The sequence below is a fragment of the Oryctolagus cuniculus genome, chromosome 18 (genome assembly GCF_051225735.1).
Source record: "Oryctolagus cuniculus isolate XC-2025 breed Fujian yellow rabbit chromosome 18, ASM5122573v1, whole genome shotgun sequence".
In the NCBI taxonomy this organism is placed as follows: Eukaryota; Metazoa; Chordata; class Mammalia; order Lagomorpha; family Leporidae; genus Oryctolagus; species Oryctolagus cuniculus.
The window spans coordinates 41614516-41637411 of record NC_142884.1 but is presented as its reverse complement, the minus strand read 5'-3'; the positions used below and the strand labels follow the sequence as shown (position 1 = coordinate 41637411).

The following is a 22896-nucleotide window of genomic DNA, read 5'->3' as shown; positions in this document are numbered from 1 at the left end:
CCATGACTTGAACCCATGCCCATGTGGGATGCTGGCACTGCAGGTAGTGGCTTTACCCACTACACCACAGTGCAGGCTCCTATACTTTATTTTATTTTATTGACAGGCAGAGTGGATAGTGAGAAAGAGACACAAGAGAGAAAGGTCTTCCTTTACCGTTGGTTCACCCTCCAATGGCCGCTGCGGCCGGCGCACCGCGCTGATCCAGAGCCAGGAGCCAGGTGCTTCTCCTGGTTTCCCATGCAGGTGCAGGGCCCAAGGACTTGGGCCATCCTCCACTGCACTCCCGGGCCACAGCAGAGAGCTGGACTGGAAGAGGGGCAACCGGGACAGAATCCGGCGCCCTGGCTGGGTCTGTGCCGGTGCCGCAGGTGGAGGATGAGCCTATTGAGCCACGGCGCCAGCCCTATACTTTATTCTTGACCATCATGTGTGCTGAGCCTGTCTTACAGTCCAAGCACAAGAAAACTTTAGGGAAAACTTCGTTGAAGCTTCTTTTTAAAAAATATTTATTTGAAAAGCAGAGATACAGAGAGAGAGAAGGATGTTCCATCTGCCAGTTCACTCTCCTAATGACCGCCATTTCCAGGGAAGGGCCAGGCCAAAGCCTGGGGCCAGGGGCTTCATCCAGGTCTCCTACATGGGCAGCAGGGGCCCGAGGACTTGGGCCATTTTCCCGCTGCTTTCCCAGGTGTACCAGCAGGGAGCTGGATTGGAAGTGGAGTAACCAGACTCTAACTGGAGCCCTTAAAGGTTGGTGGCACTGCAGGTGATGGCTTAACCTTCTGAGCCACAGTGCTGGCCCCAATAAGTAAATCTTAGAAGAGAGAGAGAGAGATGAAATGGTAGCTGCCCTGATTTACTAATTTAACATTGTATGTGTGTATCAAAGTAACACACTGTACTTAGTATTTGCAGTTGAAGAAATAATTTGCATGAAGGAAAATTAAAACTGAATAGTTCTTATTCAAAAAGTTGGACTTCTAGTATCTTTATGGATTTTTTTTACTTATTCTACAAGAAAGCTTTAGAATACTATATGATACTGCCAGCTTACTTTTTGTTCTGAACTCTTCTCCCATGCTTCTTGAAATAGTATAGATTTTTTTTTAATTATTATTATTTTTTATTTTTGACAGGCAGAGTGGACAGTGAGAGAGAGAGAAAGACAGGGAGAAAGGTCTTCCTATTCCATTGGATCACCCCCACAATGGCCGCTGCGGCCACCGCACCACGCTGGAGCCAGGTGCTTCTGCTGGTCTCCCATGCGGGTGCAGGGCCCAAGGACTTGGGCCATCCTCCACTGCACTCCCGGGCCACAGCAGAGAGCTGGCCTGGAAGAGGAGCAACTGGGACAGAATCCGGTGCCCTGACCGGGACTAGAACCCAGGGTGCCGGTGCCGCAGGCGGAGGATTAGCCTGTTGAGCCACGGCGCTGGCCTGAAATAGTATAGCTTTTAAACTTTATTCTGCCTAAAAACATGTTTGCTTGCAACATTTTGTTTTTTTTTGAGAATATACTGGTATATTCAAATATAGTAAGATTTTCTTTCTGTATCATTGTTAGTGTGACTATAGCTTACCAATATCGTGACTTAGACAACAGAAATCTGAATGTATTCCTGTGGAAACATGCATTAATATGTTACTTAAATAAGAAAGATACATATAGTCCATATTGATTTTATAGCCAACAGATACTGCATAGGTGCTTAACTGAAAAATCTGGGAGCATCAATATTTTTTACTAAACCCATGACTTTAATTGTTAGCCCAAACTTATCCATCAAGAATTCTAGCCTACTTTTTGCAACTTCAATAGCATGCTTACAGATTTGCCAGACCCATGATTACCATAAACTTAATTAAATTTGGTCAGCTCCTTAGTTTTAGGGCAAAGTTGGAGTAATCTTTAAATACAGTGCTAAATGCTTCTGCAGTACAGAGCTGGAAAAGCCCGTAGGTATAACTTGGCCCAGTGCAGACATGGAAATAGGAGATTGTCCACAGGTAAACAAACACAACCACTTTGGCTGGAGGAAAGGTGCATGCAGATGGGCATTCTAGACAGGCAATGGTAATAGAAGAATCTATGTCATTGCTACAGTGGGGGATATCTGACAGGGACAGGAAGGGTGCTAAAGATACTGAGGTGTAGGTTATAATTGAACTGTTTTAAATGGTCAAAGGTGAGGTTTCAGTTTACACCTCTATTTCATGTTATAATGACTTGAAGTGTAATATTGCCACATTACTTAGAAATAACACCTAGCTATTAAGTGTTACAGAGGCTTCTGAAGTGCTATGAGGTTATGTTAATAAGCATTTTCTATAAAAGGTATTGGAAAGTGATATTGCATAAGCATTCAGAATATTGTTTTTATTATTGAAGTAAAACACTTGTACCTATAGTTTTAATCAAAGGCAAATACTCATATAAAGTTGGTCTGTTCAAATTTTTATACACCCTGTGTTCAAACACATTTCTGGGAGAGGCCCAAGTTCTGTACTTGGGGATATTAAGTACACATGTTTCACACCTGTGGTTTGTCATATTCTATTTACTTTGCAGATGATTTCATGAAAGTTTTCTGTGTGCTATTAGTGACCATTTTGAATTGTTGCTTATATGGATAGGTTTCTTTCCTTGCATTATCAAAAGAAAAAAAAAACTATACTCCACCTAAATATAAAAGGAATAAATTTTTACTTTTTCGGTGTAGCTCATCTTTTTTCACATAATAACCCCTAACTGATCTTTGAAACTACTTTTCATTTTTATTGCTAATTTTGTTTGTTTTCTAATGTATTAGAGAAAGCATTGCTAGCGTTTGTCTTAATAAAATAACATCATATGGTGTTACTTAAATCTCTTTAGAAGAATATGATATATAAATTATGTATATAAATTTTGATAAAATTTATAACTCGGTGGGCTGTGGCACAGCAGTAAAGGTGCTGCTTGGAATGCTCACATCCCATATCCTTAAGTACCTGGGTTGGAGTCCTGCTTCTGCTTTAGATCCAGCTTCCTGCTAAAGTGCACCCTAGGAGGCAGTAGATTATGATTAAGTAGTTCGGTCCCTACTGGGAGTCTCCTACATGAGAGAGTAAGCTTGTCTTTTATGTATAACACTACTGTTGCATGCCGTTTAGAGGTAGAAATATTGGGACAAAGTATAGATATGGCTGAAAGAAATCTCTGCTTTTTCCTTTATGAACACAAGACGTTATTGCTAAGAGGTTCTTAGAATTTATCGGTTCTCACATCTTTATATTCTAATTGAGGCCCAGAGTGAATGATTCATCAGGAACTTTGCAGGATGGCTTTGTTTTCCAGTGATGCTGCTTCTCCTGTTCTTCTGTGCACCTTGCCTCTCCAAAGGAAGCATACATGGAATTGCATGGCTTATATGTCCTTATATATATATGCTTATATGGGTTGGATGGAGAGAAGGAGAAGAAAGAGAATCAAACAAGCCTGTTTGGGTTTTTAAATATTTATTAAGTAACTGTAGGGTTGTGACTTTATGTAAATTGTGCATATTTTCCCTCAAAATAGCTTGTTGGGTAACAATTGCTAACAAAGCTTATTCAATGTTAAGTGACCACCACAAGTTCACATATATAAATAAATGGTTAATCTGGAAGTTGAATTTTGATCTTGAAATTCTAAAGCTTTTCTTATATGATCACTACCATCATTACAGTCAGAGGTACTCCTTTGTGTGCCTTCTCTCTGTCTACTTGGCTGGCTTGGACTTCTTCATGGCACAGTGGCAGTTTTCCAGGAAGGAGCAGCCTAAGACATGTAGGCAGAAGCTGCAGATCTCTTTAGGCCCTGGATGTTAAACAGCTTTACTTCTGTTGCATTCTGTTGGACAAAATAGATCAAAGGATTATATAGATACAGTAGGGCATGCTGTAGGCATGGCAAAGCTGAAATCCAGAGGATAATCTAGCATAGGAAATAGTGTGTCCATCTTTAGAAACTCAACACAGTAGGCTGTGTTTATTTTCAGGAGACTGTGTCGGAACTTGCTAACGAATATATGGGTATAGATCATTTTAAGCAAATGATTTTCTAGAATGCTCAAGTTTCATAGGTATTATTACCAAAAACTGAAATGCCTGAGAATAAATCTGTTTTTGCTATCTTCCTTTTATTCTTTATTAGATTGCCATATTCCCTAGCCTTTCTGAATCTTAGTAATGATGCATTTCCTGGACACTGAAAACCTGTAGCCACCAAACAAAGGGAAACATTTTATGACTAATGCAAATTGCCTAAATTAATAGAATTTGCAGTTTTCCTTTCTTTACACATTTTTCTCTTTAAGATGAAGTTTGGTGCAATAGCAAATATTTTGGTCCCCTTAGTGTACTCCGAATGCAGATATTCTATTGTGAGTTTGTGGTAGTAATAGTAGTTTTTTTTTGTTTTTTGTTTTTTGTTTTTTTTTTAACTTTTATTTAATGAATATAAATTTCCAAAGTACAGTTTATGGATTACAATGGCTTCCCCCCACACACACAATGTCCCTCCCACCCGCAACCCTCCCCTCTCCCACTTAGTTTTTGTTTTGATAACTTTGCCTCTTTGCAAACCAAAGAGGGTGTACAAAAGAAACACAGGGCCAGCACTGCTGCTCAATAGGCTAATCCTCAGCCTGCAGCGCCAGCACACCGGATTCTGTCCCTGTTGCCCCTCTTCCAGGCCAGCTCTCTGCTGTGGCCTGGAAGTGCAGTGGAGGATGGCCCAAGTCCTTAGGTCCTGCACCCACCTGGGAGACCAGGAGAAGCACCTGGCTCCTGGCTTCGGATCAGTGCGATGTGCTGGCCACAATGCGCCAGCCGCGGTGGCCATTGGAGGGTGAACCAACGGCAAAAGGAAGACCTTTCTTTCTGTCTCTCTCTCTCGCTGTCCACTCTGCCTTTCAGAAAAAAAGAAAAAGAAACACAGAATTCTGAAAAGCAAATCTTACAGGTATTTGTAGTACTCTAAGACACATCATTAACTGGAAAGGAGATACCTTTTGTTCCAAAACAATTTTGAATAATGATTGTTTTATATAGGACAGGAAGACAGAATGTTTTCTAGGCCTATCAAACCCGCGGATAAAACTTTTACATAATTTCTTTCATATTTGAAAGGTATATTCCTATAATGTGTCATTGTATTTTATCAAATCATATAAGGAAAATACCATTTAAAGTAAAGCATTTTATTTTATTTTTGTTGTTTGGAGTTTTTGTTTTTCATTTTATCTTTATGAAATTTTATCAGTTTTTGTGCCCTGTTATTAAACAAATTTACATGCTAGCTTCTGGGCCAATTTTTGGTAGTATATATCTTTTACTTTTATTGAAGTCATAGAAAAGTTTGTTTAATGAATTGAGGGTTTTTTTTTTTTAATTTTTATATTCTGTCTTTAGTTATTCCAAAAGCCAGACCCCAGAGTTCAATATGCAACACAATTACTGGAGACTGGTCTGCCTTTTTTTGTCCATTTTTATAATTTAAATTATTTGGGTGCATTACATTGCATTGCCTTGTGTTAACTAATGATACATAGCATATTGCTTTACTATCCTGTTTTTATAACATTTTGTAAAAATATATAAATTCATTTCATTATTATTTTAATTTTGACTTCCTGCAATATGTATTTGGTCATTCCTCAGTAATTTTAACAATATTCCTTGAAGCACATATTAACACATTTATTTGAATTGAAAAAATGAGGTCAAACTTTCTGGCAGCAAATAATTTGTATTTGGAGATTAGCTTTGCTAGTAAGGACTAACTTTGCTGATAACCATATAGCAGACCTTTTCTCTAACTGATATTTTTCCTCCTAAATTAAATGAGCTTAGTAATAAATCCATGGGCATATTTTTTTTTAAATTTTTATTATGGAAAATTCCAAATGTATACAAAGATAGAAAGGGTGAGACATTCAATTTGCATTTAATGTACCTATCCCCCAGCATCCATAGTTACCAACTCATAGCCAGTTATTTAAAAAGTATCAATTTATTTTAAAATTTCAAGTTAATAGAATTAACAAACCTAAGGATTACCTATGTTAAAGCTATTTAAGCTGATGAAAATAGCTTTAGATTATTATCTTCCAGTTGGACTTATAAATGTGTTAGGGATTACATAGTTTTTCAAAATCCTTTTAGAGCATTTATAAAAAAAATGTTTGAAGACCACAGGACTAAATAATAAGACAGTTTGGCAAAACAGATTCTTCTTCATGCCAGACTCATCTCTTAATAACTGCTTTTATTGGATATCTTAAGTAGTGATAATTGAAAAGCAGTCATGTCAAAGAGTGGTTACCATAGGCAACCAAAAGCTACAGTTGACATTAATTTTATTTAAATGCATCCTTTGATTAATGCTATTCTTTGATATTAAGGGTGATGATGTCCAGCAGAATGCATTGCCATAATTATGTTTTCTATTGAGGGGAAAGCTAATAATTGAAATTTTCTACAGAGTTCAAAAAAAGTCAATGAGTAGACTCAATGTGGTTTAGAACTGCTGGCTATTCATTTCTGCTGCTTTTTCCTTTAAATCAGAGCAGTTTGTATTTGTGACATTAACCTTCAAGTGGAGTTGGACACATATATGAGAAAATTATGGTTTATATGAATTCAGTTGCTTGAAAAATAAGAGTCTGCTTCTTATTACTGAAAAACCATGTGTATAAAGAGCAACTATATGTTGAATTTGGCCTATAGTATATCAAGTAATGACTTGTTATATAGTTCTAGCTTCTTCCTTTGAAATACACATTTGATTAAATGACTACTAGGACAAAATGTCACAAGTTAGTTGAGCTTTTCCAAAACTCTAACTTATTTCAAAGTATCTGGATAATTAAAATTATCCAGAATGAAATAAATAATTGCTCAGGTGATAATTAATTATAGAGCCACATAGTCAACCTCATGAGCTCAACTCTAAAAACTTGTGTTTTAAATTCATTCTTGGCCTATATGGTTTATGGACATTGGGAAAATCTTCCAAAGTAAAAGATACTAGTCAGACTCTAGCCTAAGTCTGATAATTCTGTTATTAATTAAAAACATTTTAATGACTGGAAATTACGGAACCATTGAAAGACTTGAACAACCATAATTACATTAATTATTAAATTAATTTCTGTTAACAGAAATCACCTTTAAAGATTTCTAATCTTGTATGAAAGAATAATCAAGTGAATTGCTTGGTATGAATTACCTTAGCAACAACTGCTAAGTGTAATTTTTCCATTTTAATATTTATGATTTCCACAACCTTATGTTATAGAATTTGGATTAAAATAATAAAATTAGTTCATATGAATTCTGCGTGGCTTTGAGTTTGATGTGTTGATTACATTAAAGTGGGTTAGGTCTGATGTGTGCTAAAATGAGTCTGGAATATTACTGGGAAGCAATTACTGTTGTAGAACACAGGCACTTCATATAGAAAAAATTTTACTCCGTAGGAGTGCTTACTTTTTTTCCGCTAGATTCCTCCCACCAGGAACAGATTAGTCCACATGTCTCTCAGCTTTCTAAAGACATCAAAACTTTGCTATCCAATCAATTGGATGCTGCATTGCCAATTAAGTTGGACTTAAATAGCCTTAAATTGCTCTTTGGAAATGTCATATCTGTGGTTCCATATTGGATTGGAACATAGTACTGTGAATAAAGTAGCAAATTCTAACGAAATAAAGAATAGGAAATGCTATTTCAGACTGTGATTCAATCCCCAATTACTTGCTGACCTCTTAATGGGAGCCAGGTCCTGGTTAGACATTGTTGATACATCATCAAACAGAAAGTTCCTCAAGTAACTTTAATGCAGACCAAAGTGCTATTAGTAGAGAAAATATAGTAGGAACATAGAAAAAAGAGGAGACTTTATGAAGGAAGCTGATGTGAGCAGGATTTTGATAGATGGGAGTATCTTTGGCACCAGAGTATTACCAAATGATGAGGAATTATAGAGAATGATTAAACTTGCTCTTCCTTCTTTGATTAACAGTAGTCTCCCAGTGTTACTTTCTGGTTTTGATACTTATGTTATGATTATACTATATGTTAACATTAGGGGAAACTGGATAAGTGATATATGACACTGTGCTATTGGTTGTTATATATAAATAAAATTTATATATATATAAATATATAAATTTAGGTATAATTCCATAAACAAAATTGAATATTGTCCTTATAATAGAATCCAGTTATGCAAGTTATAAAGTACAATTCAGTGTCATTTGTTACCTTTACAGTGTTGTATAGCCATTAGCTCTATTTCCACTACATTTATTTATCTTCCTTGCTTCTTCTCCCTGGCCCCTGGAAATCATTAATCTGCTTTTTATCTCTATATATTTATCAGTTACTAATATTTCATATAAATGGAATTAAACAGCGTATGACCTTTTGTGTCTGCCTTTTTTTATATAACATTCTGTTTTTAAGATTCGTCTATATTATATCATGTATCAGTACTTCAGTATTCTTATGGCCAAGTAATATTCCATTGTATGGATTTATAGTTATCCCACAGCATCCATACACGTTGGCTGCAGGACTACTACCAACGACAACCCCCTCACACACACACACACACACATGTACACACACACCCAGCAATACCAAAGTCTGCAGATAGATGCGCAAGTCCCTTGTATAAAGGCAAAGTATTTGGATATAACCTACATAATCATCTCTAGATTATTTGTGATACCTAATACAATGTAAATTTTGTGTAAATACTTGTACTATATTGTTTAGGGAATAATGACACAAAAATAATCTGTAGATGTTCAATACAGATTTAGTTTGTTTATATTATCAGTCTGTAATTGAACATATAGATGAAAACTCCATAAATACTGAGGGCCAACAGCATGACATTTTGTCTCACTACCCATTGGTGGACGTTTGATATATTTCTACATTTTGGCCATTGTGAATAGGACTGCTAAGAGGATTTATGCACAAGTATTCATTCAAATGCGTATTCTCATTTCTTTAGGATTTATACCTAGGCGCAGAAATGCAGGCTCATGTGGTAATTCTAAATTTAATTTTTGAAGAGCTGCCGAAATGTTTTCTAAAGCAGCTGTACCATCTTACATTCCCACCAGCAGTGTTTGAGAGTTTCTGTTTTTCCACATCTTTTTCAACTCTTGATATTGTCTGTTTCTTTTATTATTGCCATCACAATAGTCATGAAATGGTTTCTCATTATAGTTTTGATTTGCATTTTCCTAATCAAATAATTAATGACTAATAATGTTGAGCATCTTTTGATGTGTTTGATGGCCATTTGTTATCTTCGTTGCAAAAATGTCTAGTCCTTTGTTAGTTTTTAAATTAGTTTGTCTTTTTGTCTTTGGGTTGGAAAAAAGTTCTTCTACAGTCTGGGTACTGGATCCTTAGATATCATTTTCAAATATTGTCTCCAGTTCTGTGAGTTTTTATACTTTCTTGATAATTAATGTCCATTGGTGCACAAAAGTTTTCAATGTTGATTTGTCCAATTACCTATTTTCTTTTTTGTTGCTTGATCCTGTTTTTGATGTCATATCTAAGATCCCATTGCAAAATCAATGTTTGTGAAGATTTATCCCTGTTTTTTTTCTGAGTTTCATAGTTTTAGCTTTAAAAATTTTTTATATATTATATATAATATTATATAGTAATATATAGCATAGTAGGCTATTCCTCTACCTGTGGTGCCAGCATCCCATATGGGCTCCACTTCTGATCCAGCTCTCTGCTAATGTGCCTGGGAAAGCAGTGAAAGATGGTTGAAGTGCTTGCTCCCCTGCACACACTTGGGAGACCCAGAAGAATCTCCTGGATCCTGGTTTCAGATTTGGATCAGCTCTGGCTGTTGTAGTCATTTGGGGAATGAACCAGCAGATAGAAGACCTCTCTCTCCGCCTCTGCCTCTGCCTCTAGCTCTCTGTAACTCTGCCTTTCAAATAAATAAATAAATCTTTAAAGAAAAAATAAGATAAATGTCTAGTGCCTGCAGTATGTAAGAAAATGCTTACAACTCAATAATAAAGCATTATATAATAAAATTTTAAAAGTAGGCAAAGATTTGTATAGATATTTTTCCCAAGAAGTTATACAAATGACTAAGAAGCACAGGAAAACATATTCAACAGCATTAAACATTAAGAAAGTACAATTAAACCAAATTGAGACACACTCTGGCATGCTACAAATACTTAACAAAAATTAAGTATTGACAAAATGGTGCAGTCTTGGAACCCTGTTACAATGTTAGTGCAAATCTAAGATGGTACAGCCAATTTGGAAGAGTTTGACAATTTCTTAAAAAGTTACCTTATGCCTTAGCAGTTCTACTCCTACATTTATATCAAAAAGAATTAGAAACACATGTCTACATAAAAACTTACCTGTGAATATCCATAGCAACTACAAAGTGGAAACAAGTCAAATGTCCATCAGCAAATGGGTGGATAAACAAAATATATTGCCATATAATGGAATATTATATCACTAATAAAAAGCACTGAAGTACTGATACATTTTCTTTTTTTTTTTTTAAGATTGATTTATTTATTTGAAAGGCAGAGTTGCAGAGGCAGAGAGAGAGAGAGAGAGAAAGAAAGTCTTCAGTCTACTGGTTCACTCCCTACTTTTTGAGGTGATGAAAATGCTTCAAGTTAAAAAGTTGGCAATGGTTGTATTTTGCAAACACACTAAAAAACCAGGATAAACTGTATACCTTAAAAGAGTAGATTTTATGATAATATGGATTATTAGTATAATATTTATATGATATAATATATTATATTATTGCATAATATAATATGGAATATGTTTCAAAATAATTTTGAAATGTTTTACATGCAAGAGATTTTTTCCATTTTGAAACAGTGCTCATTAGATATTTGCCTTAATAATGTCCTTTTTGTTTCCTTTTATAGGAATTTATCATGGCATCCTGCATTGACAACTGAAAGTAAAATGCGAATTCCACATTCTCATGCATTTATTGATATGACTGAAGATTTTACAGCAGGTAAGTTGCATAAAATGTGAACTATGTGTTTTGAACTTCACCCTTCCTAGATTCTGGTAGCCAGTGTTATATTTTCTACTTCTGTAAGATCACCTTTTTAGTTTGCACATTTGAAGGTACTCCAGAATTTTGTGGAAAATGTATATTATGAAATAATTATGGGGACCTGCACTGTGGCACGGTGCTTTAAGCTACTGCCTGAGATGTCAGCATCTCATATGAACACCGTTTCGAGTCCTGGCTGCTCCATTCTTATCCAGCACCTTGCTAATGGCCTAGAAAAGCAGCAGGAGATTGGCCAAGTGTTTGGGCTCTTGTCACCCATGTGGAAGACCTGGATGGAGTTCCAGGCTCCTGGCTTTTGCCTGGCTCAGTCTTTCTTTTCTGTCTGTATCCTGTCTCTGTAACTCTGCCTTTCAAGTAAATAAGTAAATTTTTTTAAAGAAATTGTGGCTGTATTTCAAAACATTTTGGGTAAAAATATACTTTAATTTCAGTTTTCCGTGAACTTTCTGAAGTACCCTTGCATAAGTGAGGACATGTCTTTCTGTGCTTCACTTATTTCATTTCATATTATGTCCTCCAGTTTCATCTATGGTGCCACAAATGACATAATTTCATTCTTTTCTAGAACCGAATAATGTTCCATGCTGTATGGATATCACATTTCCTTTTTCCATTCATTAGTTAGTAAATACCTGGGTTAATTCTATATCTATCTATTGTGAGTAATTCTCCAATAAACATATTAACAGCTAATGTCCTTTTCAACTCATGATTTTAATACCTTTAGATACATACTCAATGGTGCAGTGCTGGTCATATAATAGTTTTATCTCTAGTTTTTTTAAGGAATCTCAGTACTATTTTCTATAATGATTATACTAATTTACATTCCCACCAATAATGTATAAGTGTTCCCCTTTCTCTGTATCCTTAATGACATTTTTAATTTTTTGTCTTTATTATAATGCCCATTCTAACTAGAGTGGGATGGTGTCTCGTTTTGGTTTTGAATTACACTTTCCTGATGATTTGTATGATTTGAGCATTTTTTCATATTCTTATTTGCCATTTTTCTATCCTGATGAGAAATGTCTTTCATGTCATTCAGCTGTTTTTAAAGTGGGCTATTTGTTGCTATTGATTTGTTTGAGCTCTTTATATGTCCTAGAAATTAATCTATTTTCAGATGGTTTGCAGATATCTGTGTCTTTCTGTAGATTATCTCTTACTCTGGTTTCTTTGCTGTAAGAAGGTTTTTAATTTGGTGTAACCTTAATAGTGAAACATTTTATATGATAAGAAATGAGGGTCTAGTGTCTTTCTTCTGTATATGAATGACAGTTTAATGAGCACCATTTATTGAACATACTTTCTTTTGTCCAATACATATACTTGGTACCCCAAAATCAGTTGGCTGTAAATATGGGTATTCATTTCTGAGTTTTAAGTTATGTTCCATTGGTCTGTTTCTGTTTTTAAAGCCAATATAATGCTGCTTTGATTACTATAACTATGTATTATGTTTTGAAGTTAGATGTTATAATGCTACCAGCTTTGTTATTCTCAAGGTTGCATTGACTACTCAAATTTTTTTGTTGGTGACGTATGAATTTTACGATTTTTGTTTGATTTTAGTTTAATGAAGAATATCATTAGTATTTTGATAGGCATTGCACTGGACATTTTCACAATATTAATTCTTCCAGTCTATGATGTAAAAGATCTTTCCATTTTTGGGTGTCTTCTTCAATTTCTTTTATCAGTGTTCTATAATTTTTATTGTAGAGATCATTTGCTTCCTCGCTTATATTTATTCTATGGCTTTTTTAGGTTTTTTTGGTAGCTACTGTGAATTGTAGTGATTTTTCATTGTTGATTTTATATCCTCCCCCTTGATGAGTTTTTTTTTTTAGTTAATTCTTACATTATTTTGTTTTTGTGTGTTTGTTGGTAGAATCTTTAGGTTTTTCTATATAAAATTATATCAGTTACAAACAAGGATTGTTTGACCTCTTCCTTAACTGACTACCCCTTAATTTCTTTGTCTTATCTAATTGCTTTGGCTAAGACTTCTAATACAGAAATGAGTTTGAATGGTAAACATAGATACCTATGTATTGATCCTGATCTTAGAGAAAACAATTTCACTTTCTCCCCACTTGATATGATGTAGGCTTTGAGTTTTTCATCTCCAGCCTCTATTGTGTTACGTAAATTACTTTTGTACCTATTTTTTTAAGGTTTTTTTTTTATCATGAATGAATTTTATGGAATACTTTTTATGTATCTAATTACATGATTGTGTGGTTTTGATCCTTCATTCTGTTAATGTTATGTATTATTGTATAATGTTATGTATTACTGATTTAAATGTGGTGACTCATCCTTGAATCCCTGGAATATATCCCACTTGATTGTGGTGGATAATCTTATTTATGTGCTCTTTGATTTGATTGGCAAATATTTTGTTGAGACATTTTGCAACTGTTTTCAGAATGGGATATTGTTCTGTGATTTTCTTTGCTCGCTATGTCCTTGTCTGGTTTTGGTATGAGACTACTGCTACTCTGTAGAATAAGTTTTTTTTTTAATTTTTATTTAATAAATATAAATTTCCGAAGTACAACTTTTGAATTATAGCGGCTCTCCCCGCCCATTACCTCCCTCCCACCCGAAACCATCCCATCTCCCACTCCCTTTCCCATACCATTCTTCATGTGATTCATTTTCAATTATCTTTATATACAGAAGATCAACTTACTATATACTAAGTAAAGATTTCAACAGACACACAAAGGATAGAGTACTGTTTGGGCAGTAATTTTACCATTAATTTGCATAGTATAACACATTAAGGAAAGCGGTCCTACATGGGAAGCCAGTGCACAGTGACTCCCATTGTTGATTTAACAATTGACTCTCTTTATTCATGACGTCAGTAATCACTCGAGGCTCTTGTCATGAGTTGCCAAGGCTATGGAAGCCTCTTGAGTTCACCAACTCTGATCTTATTTAGAAATGGCCATATTCAAAGTGGAAGTTCTCTTCTCCCTTCAGAGAAAGGTACTGCCTTCTTTGATGGCCCGTTCTGTCCATTGGGATCTCACTCGCAGAGATCTTTCATTTAGGTGGTTTGGTGTTTTTTTTTTGCCAGAGTGTCTTGGCTTTCCATGCCTGAGAAACTCTCATGGGCTTTTTAGCCACATCTGAATGCCTTAAGGGCTGATTTTGAGGCCAGAGTGCTGTTTAGGACATCTGCAATTCTGTGAGTCTGCTGCGTATCCTGCTTCCTATGTAGGATCATTCTCTCCCTTTTAATTGGATGAATTATTTGCAGATACTGCTCTTATTTACATAATCCCTTTGACACTTAATCCTATCTTATTGATTAATTATGAACTGAAACTGATCACTTTAACAAGTAAGATGGCATTGGTACATGCCACCTTGATGGGATTGAATTGGAATCCCCTGGCACATTTCTAACTCTACCATTAGGAGTAAGTCTGAGTGAGCATGTGCTGAACTGTACATCTCCTCCGTCTCTTATTCCCACTCTTATATTTAACAGGAGTCACTTTTTCGTTAAATTTAAATGACTAAGAATAATTGTGTGTTAATTAAAAAGTTCAACCAAAGATATTAAGTAGAACAAAAAAAATACTAAAAGGAATAAAATAGTATGTTATTCCTCAATAGTCAGGACAAGGGCTGATAAGTCATTGTTTCTCATAGTATCCATTTCTCTTTAACAGGTTTCCTTTTAGGTGCTCAGTTAGTTGTCACCGATCAGGGACAACATATGATGTTTGTCCCTTTGGGACTGGCTTATTTCACTCAGCATGATGTTTTCCAGATTTCTCCATTTTGTTGCAAATGACCAGATTTCATTTTTTTTACTGCTGTATAGTTTTGTAGAATAAGTTTGAAAGCTTCCCTCCTTTTCAATGCAATGGTATAGTTTGGAGAGAAAAAAAACTACTTGAAAACTAGGGTAAAATCGGTTCCTTGGCTTTTCTTTGTTAATCATCTGTTGATGAAAAGCCTCCATCTTGCTGCTCATTATTGATCTGTTGAGGCTGTCCATGTCCTCGTGGTTCCAGTTTGGAGATTATACTTGTCCAGAAATTTATCCATTTCTTCTTAGTTTGGTTATTTGTTAGCTTATACTTATTCATTATCAGTTATAGTGTGTCTCCTTTTAAAAATTTATTTAGATCTTTCTTTTTTTTCTACATTAATCTACATAGAAATTTGTCAATTTTCTTTCTTTTCAACATCAACTCTTAGTTTTACCTATGCTTTACTTTTTTTTCTTTTTCATATATTTCCCTGTTTCTTCTACTGTCTTTGTTATTTCTCTTTCTACTAATTTGGGGTTTGGTTTGTTTTTTACCTGCTTGAGTTGCAGCACTGTATTGTTTATTTGAAATCTATTTTTTTATGTAGGCTCTTATTGCTATAAACTTCACTTTTAGTACTGTATTTAATGTATCTTACAGGTTTTGGTATGTTCTGATTTCCTTTTTATTTGTTTCAAGTTTTTTTTTTCTCTTTTGATTTCTTCAGTGTTCATGGGTATTTTTAAGACTTGTTTAAGCATTTCTTGAAGAACTAGTCTGTTGATGATGAATCCCTTCAGCTTTTTTTTGCTGGTCTTTCATTTGTTATGGAGAATTTTTCCTTTTCACTTCTGAAGGATAGTTTTGCTGGCTATAGTATTCTTTTTAAAAAGAAGTATTTATTTGAAAGGTTGAAAAGCAGAGTTACAGCAAGAGAGAGAGAGGAAGAGAGACAGATACCTTGCATCTGCTGTTTCACTCCAAATGGCCACTATGATCAGGACTTTGCCAAGCTGAAGCTGAGGAGCCTGGAACTCCATACAATTCTCTAATGCGAGTAGCAGGGGCCCAAAGGCTTGGACCATCTGCTTTTTTGGGCAAATTAGCAGGGAGCTAGATCAGAAGTGGAGCAGCCAGTATTCAAACCAGTACTCATGTGGGATGCTGGTGTCAGAAGGTGGCTCAATCAACTGAGCCACAATGCTGCTCCCATCTGTAGTATTCTTAACTAGTCTATTTTTTTTTCCATGACATTGCATACTTCATCCCATTCTCTCCTGGCCTCTAATATTTACCAAGAAGTCTGCTGTTAACCTAATGGGGTTTCCTTTATAAGTGTCTTCATGCTTTTCTCTTGCTATTTTTAGAATTCTCCAAAAATATTCTATATTTTTGACAGTTTGATAATGATATCCATCTGAGAGAATCTTTGGTGGTTGAAGATTCTGGGTAGGAGAGGACACATTGTGTCCTCTACACTAATGTGGAAAGGGCCTGCAAGGTTTCAGGGTTTTCCATAAATGCCTGAGGAGTATGTGGCACAAGTGGACTGCCAAGGGCTTCTGTTTATCCTTTCCCACCAAACCAAGTCCCTTGAGAGAAGGACTGGCACATGTTCCCTACTTTATATAGCCATCATCAGTGGTTTGCAATGTCTCATCCTGTGCACAATTTTTGGCCTTACCTCCTATTTAAAACTTAAATTATAAGAAATTTAATAAATAATAAGAAAATGTAAATTTGTATTTACATGTAAGTTTAATAAGAAAATTTCAAAAGGTTTCTAAATTTATGTTATGAAAATTTCTCCAGATTTATTTTTTATGTGAAAGGCAGAGTGAGAGAAAACAGAGACAGAGATCTTCATCCACTGATTCACTCCCTAAAATCCCTCAAGAGCCAGAGCTGAGTCAGGCCAAAGTGTGGAGCCAGGAACTCCACCTAGGTTTCCCATGAGAGTGGCAGGAGCTCAGGTACTCAGGGCATCATCTGCTGCCTCCTTTTGGTTTGAAGCTGGGCCAGAAGCACAGAGTAGCTAGGACTTGAACTACCACTCTGATAGGACAACCACATGGTTGTCCCAAGGGGCAGCTTAACCCACTGTGCCACAATGTCCACCCCTGTTATGGAAAACCTGAAACATAGAGAATTAGTTTTAGCATTATAAATACATATCCAGTCTTATTTCCCCTGGACATCCACCTATAAGTCCTTTCCATCCTAGAAAATTTTCAGATCCTAAGTGTATAATCTGATTTGTGGATGCTTTAACTGTGTTTCTAAATGACGTAGACTTTTAGATTTGTAACCACCAACTCTATTTGAAACCACAAAAAAATAACAATAATTTCTTAATATTTATCAGCTATCTAGTCACTATTCAAAACACCACAGCTTTCACACCAGGAGCTAAACAAGATCCATAGGGACATAGCAATATGTCAATTTGTGCTGCAGAATTTCTTACTCTGAATTTTTTCTGATTGTACCTCCATGTTGCTAACATGTTACTCTGTCCCTGTATTTCTTCTGACCCAGAAGTTATATTTGGCACCTTGGTGAGAATCAGACGTGGTTGGGGTGGGGCAGGGTTAAGAACTTCCTAGGTTTTGCTGTGTGTTTCAGCTGGTTAGGAGACACGATAATTTAAGTTCTCTTTCTTTTATGATGTTAAAATTGATCAGCAGCTTCAGTTTTCCTCAGCATGGGTCATGGACTCTAATGTACTCCCATGATTGTAGCAGCTATGATGATCATTATCCAAACCTGTTATTTCAGTAGAAGGTATAAATTTGTGACACATTAAATCTGTAAGTTTTCTGCATATTTCATTAGTTGAATTTTCTGTAGAAAAGGAGCTTGCATCATCATCACTTTAGTCATCTGAAGTACTGTTGGTGACAGGCAAGATACGTGCTACATTTTTTTCCCCTCTCCTTTTTACCCCCCGCCTTTTTTTTTTTTTTTTTTTTGACAGGCAGAGTGGACAGTGAGAGAGAGAGACAGAGAGAAAGGTCTTCCTTTGCCATTGGTTCACCCTCCAATGGCCGCCGCGGCCGGTGCGCTGCAGCTGGCGCACTGCGCTGATCTGAAGCCAGGAGCCAGGTATTTCTGGTCTCCCATGGGGTGCAGGGCCTGGTGTGCCGGCGCCGCAAGGCGGAGGATTAGCCTATTGAGCCACGGCACCGGCCCTTTTTACCCCATTATTTACAAACATGATCTGATTTTACAATGACATTTTTATATAGTATACTAACTACAAATGAGAAAGCAGGCCTGGAGGTTGCTGAAAGTAGTAAAAGTTCTTTTAAGTGTTTACTAGGAGAAGATGACAAGTCTAGCTGTGATATGTAGCAGAATGAATTAAGTGTTTATTAGTTACAAACTGGAATATTCTAAGGGGAGGAGGTTGGGGAGGGTAAGGTAGGAGGAAGAACTGTTCTTTGGACCATAAAGCCCTACACTCTTGAGCTAAGAATTTGGCCACATGAAAATATGGTAGTGATTTATGTAATTCTCATTGTCCATAGTTTACTTGTTCCTTTAAGCTCTATAAAACTTTTCCAAACAATAAGCCCTAGAAAAAATTCTTAAAATAAGTGTGGCAGCCTAGACATATAATTTAATAAAATGAATTCTCATTAGCAAGTAATTTTTCACTTGTTCCTTTTTTATATATAATTAACAAAATGATTTGGCTTTTAATGACTCTTATCCAGTTTTTGGTTGTGACATAATTTATTTAATCCTTCTTTGGAATACTTATTTCCAGTTTTTTGTTTTTATTTACCATACATAAAGCTCTGATGCCTTATTGTCTGTACATCTCTCAAACATTCCATTGTTCCTGGAAGTGAAATAAATGATTAAACAAATGGAAACATTTTTAAGGAGATGAAACAGTACTGTATTGCCCTGCAGAAGGGCTTATGAGTGTGCTCATTTCTGCTGCCTTTGCCAACGTGACGTATTAACTTTTTTGAATGATTGACAATTAGAAGACTGAAAAATGATATTTCACTATTTTAACATGTAGTTCTCAGATTATTATTGAAATAGACTTTTTGTTAATATGTAAGTTGATCATTTCTGTACTTTTCTTTTATGAATTTCTGTTTTCTCTTGTTGATTGCTAGCTCTTCCTAAATTCTCTAGTTTAATGTTCCATTATTCCTTCACTCTGAAGAATTTTATACAACCACTGGCAGTTCTAATTCATGTCTATCACAGTTTTCAAAACAATCTTCAAAGATGTAACTTATTTCATACTCTCTAAGTTATTCTGTGTAGTAATCTGATCACAGTAGTCTGATGGTCTCATTCACTTCAGTAATCCATTTTAAGAAAATGAAGTCTAGCTTTTAGTTCCTTAGCCCATCCTCCAAGCACAGCAGAAATGACCATTTATCACTAAGACTAGCTCTGATACATTCCTTTATTAGCCATATCATCCGTTCACCTCTTATAATAACTAATAGCCCTATGCCTTCAGAAAACAAAAGCAAAATACCAGAATCCAGGTCCTTGTCTGACAGTGGAATCTATGTTGAAAGCCCAGTTGACAGTTAATTTACATATTAGTGCCTGAGGTCCTGTGGCTGATTTATCTCTTTTGATATTTTTTATTTGGGAAAATTGGATTTTTAGATAAAAATGGGTTTGGGACATTGGATATACATGTAGGCAGTCATTAACAATTTGGCCCTACAGTTTATGAAAACAGGTCAAGATCAAAGTCTAAAGTTTGGAAGCCTTCTGCAAGAAAGAAATGGCTGAACTTTGAAAAAAGTGAATGTATAGCAATAAGAACAAAGGACTATGAATGCAGTTTCAATTATTTAAAAGTAACATGATTATAGCAAAAAATTAAAGTATTTCAAAAATGTATAAAGAAGAAGGCAACCAATATTTTCAGTTTCTTCTATCTACAATGTTATGTGCTGATGCACATAGTTTTCATAAATTTATTCAGAGATCTCCCTGAATGAATAGCCACTGTTCACTCCACAAACACCTGCCACAGCCAGAGTTGTGCCAGGCTGAAGCCAGGAACCAGGAGCCAGGAACTCAATCCATATGTTTCCCCCATGGGTAGCAGATACCCAGCTCTTTGGTTCATCACCTGCTGCCTTCTCTGGTATGCTTTAGCAGGAAGCTAGAATCAGGTACAGAACCTGAACTTAAACCTAGGCATTCCATCATGGATTGTGGGCATACTACATGATATCTTAATCCCTAGGCCAGATACCCATCTTAGTTTTCTTTTTTGCACAAGTGGAATTATGTGAGTATTTAATTGTTATTCTTTCTAATTCAAATACGTTGGCATATTAGCACATACAGATTGACCCAGTTTGTTAAATAGATTGATTATATACCATTATACAGAGATACTATAATTGGTAGACATTTGAATGTTACTCTTTTTTTACAACAGAATTTAAACATTTATACATACCTACATCTACATTCTCCAGCAAACATAGGCATATTAGTTATTGCTAATAGTTAATTAAGGTTAAAAAGAAGATAAAGAATAAACTATACCAAACAGAGAATTAAAACTTTTATTTTAAAATCTAATAACTGGCCGGCACCGCGGCTCACTAGGCTAATCCTCCGCCTTGCGGTGCCGGCACACCAGGTTCTAGTCCCGGTCGGGGTGCCGGATTCTGTCCCGGTTGCCCCTCTTCCAGGCCAGCTCTCTGCTGTGGCCAGGGAGTGCAGTGGAGGATGGCCCAAGTGCTTGGGCCCTGCACCCCATGGGAGACCAGGATAAGTACCTGGCTCCTGCCATCAAATCAGCGTGGTGCGCCGGCTGCAGTGCGCTGGCCGCAGCGGCCATTGGAGGGTGAACCAATGGCAAAAAGGAAGACCTTTCTCTCTGTCTTTCTCTTACTGTCCACTCTGCCTGTCAAAAAAATAAAATCTAATAACTATTCCTGTTTCCCTTCAGACACTATACTAGTTTACATTAGTACAAATAGTGTATGGAAGTACTCAGTCTTGCCACCATTGAGTATTTTCTCTGTTTTTTTAAAATGTACACTTATTAATTATAGGTTATTTCAGACATCCAAAAAAATAAAATACTTGGTATTTTAAATGTTCATATTTTTGTCAGATTCATAGTGAAAAATGCCTTGTCTTGATTTATATTTCTTAAGTTACATTGTTAATATTAAATAGCCTTTTATATACTTAGTGGCCATTTATGATTCTTTTTCTTGGAATTGCCAGTTCATATGAATATTCTTTGCCCATTTTTTATTAGACTTTTTCTTTTTGAAAAAATTCATTTACAAAAAGATTTGTGTTTTAATTAGCCCTACTTTCTCTGTACATATATACATATCTTTGTTCTATAACTTTTTACTTTGTATAAAGTATTATTTTGGGGGCCACATGCTAACCAGATTTATCTTTCATTTCATTATAAGTCTGTTTTTATGTCATTCATGGCAGGAAAATGCCATTGCATGTAAGATTGTTGAAAACAAGTTTTTTTTTTAATTTTTAAAATTTCTTTGAAAGTCTGAGAGAAAGATCTTTCATCTGTTGGTTCACTTCCTAAAAACCACTAACAGCAGGGATTGGACCAGGCCAAAGCTAGGAGCCAAGAGTTCAGTTCATTTCTCCCACATAGGTGGCAGGGACCAAAGCATGTGAACCATCACCCATCTCCCAGGGTGCATGCTAACAAGAAGCTAGAATTGCAAGTAGAGCAAGTATTCCAATGTGGGATATGGGTAACTTACTCAGCCAAACATGTTTTTACATTAAAATCATTGGTACTGTTAGATTTTCAGATTGAGATTTTGGTCATATCCTTAGATATTCACCCCTTTGTCTTGATAGCACTGAGGAATTCTTATTCCACAGCACTGGCCCTCTATTTAGGCCTCTTCTCTGACAACCAAGCCTTTCCTCTCCGGGTGGCCTTATATCTTGGCTTCAGTTCTTTCTGCCTGTCATCTAAAGCAAAATTTGTTCAGACTTCCAGTTTTCGCTTTTAATATGTAAAGAGAATTGTAAGAATTTAAGAATCTTTTTTCATTCTCAACAGAACATGTACTTTTTTTTTTTTTTTTTTTTTGGAGACTCAGAACTGCTGTTTTGGACGTCAAAAGCTGAATGCTGACTCTTTTTGCAGTCCTGCTGTAAGTAATCTTTCCCTGGGCCAGCAGTTCTGAAAGAGTCATCTGAGTATTCCTCAGATTCATGAGTTCAAAGTGATTTTCTTGAAAACTGTTAAGACATTGTTTATCTTTTTTACTCTTATTCACAAGTGTTAGTGGAGTGGAGTTCTCCAGAGACTTCACATTATATAATGACGTCACTCCTGTGTCATCTTGTGCATGTACTTATATGTTCTATATTTTTTTCAGTGTATTCATTTTTGATATGGCGAATATCAATAGGTATTTCTCACATAAACAAAAGCTCTCTATGGAGTGCTCTGCAATTTCTTTTTTTTTTTTTTTAAATTGATTGATTGATTTGAAATAGTTACACAGAGAGGGAAGGCGAGGCAGAGAGAGAGAGAGAGAGAGGTCTTCCCTCCGCTGTTTCACTCCCCAGTTGTCCACAACAGCCGGAGCTGCACCAATCCGAAGCCAGGAGCCAAAAGCTTCCTCTTGGTTTCCCATGCAGGTGCAGGGGCCCAAGAACTTGGGCCATCTTCTGCCACTTTCCCAGGCCATCGCAGAGAGCTGGATCGGAAGTGGAGCAGCCAGGACACAAACCGGCACTCATATGGGATGCCAGCACTGCAGGAAAAGGCTTTACTGCTATGCCACAGCGCCAGCCCCTGTAATTTCTAAGAGTGTAAAGAGGTCCTGAGCCAAAATTTGTCAAAATTCCTGCACTAGGCAAATGTATGCCTCTGATTGACCAGTGTCATTTTATGAGCTAACAAAAAAGAATAATATAATATTCTTGATACATACATCACACAAAGATAAGATC

At 36.0% G+C, this 22896-nt stretch overlaps 1 protein-coding gene across 1 annotated transcript in view; it reads left to right on the top strand.

The window, feature by feature from the left end:
• ITFG1 (integrin alpha FG-GAP repeat containing 1) overlaps positions 1-22896 on the top strand; it is a 242720-nt gene that overhangs the window by 12570 nt on the left and 207254 nt on the right. Inside the window, exon 6 of the mRNA XM_008248375.5 lies at positions 10986-11080. Coding sequence (XP_008246597.2) covers positions 10986-11080 — 95 coding nt within the window. The remainder of the gene's footprint in view (positions 1-10985; positions 11081-22896) is intronic.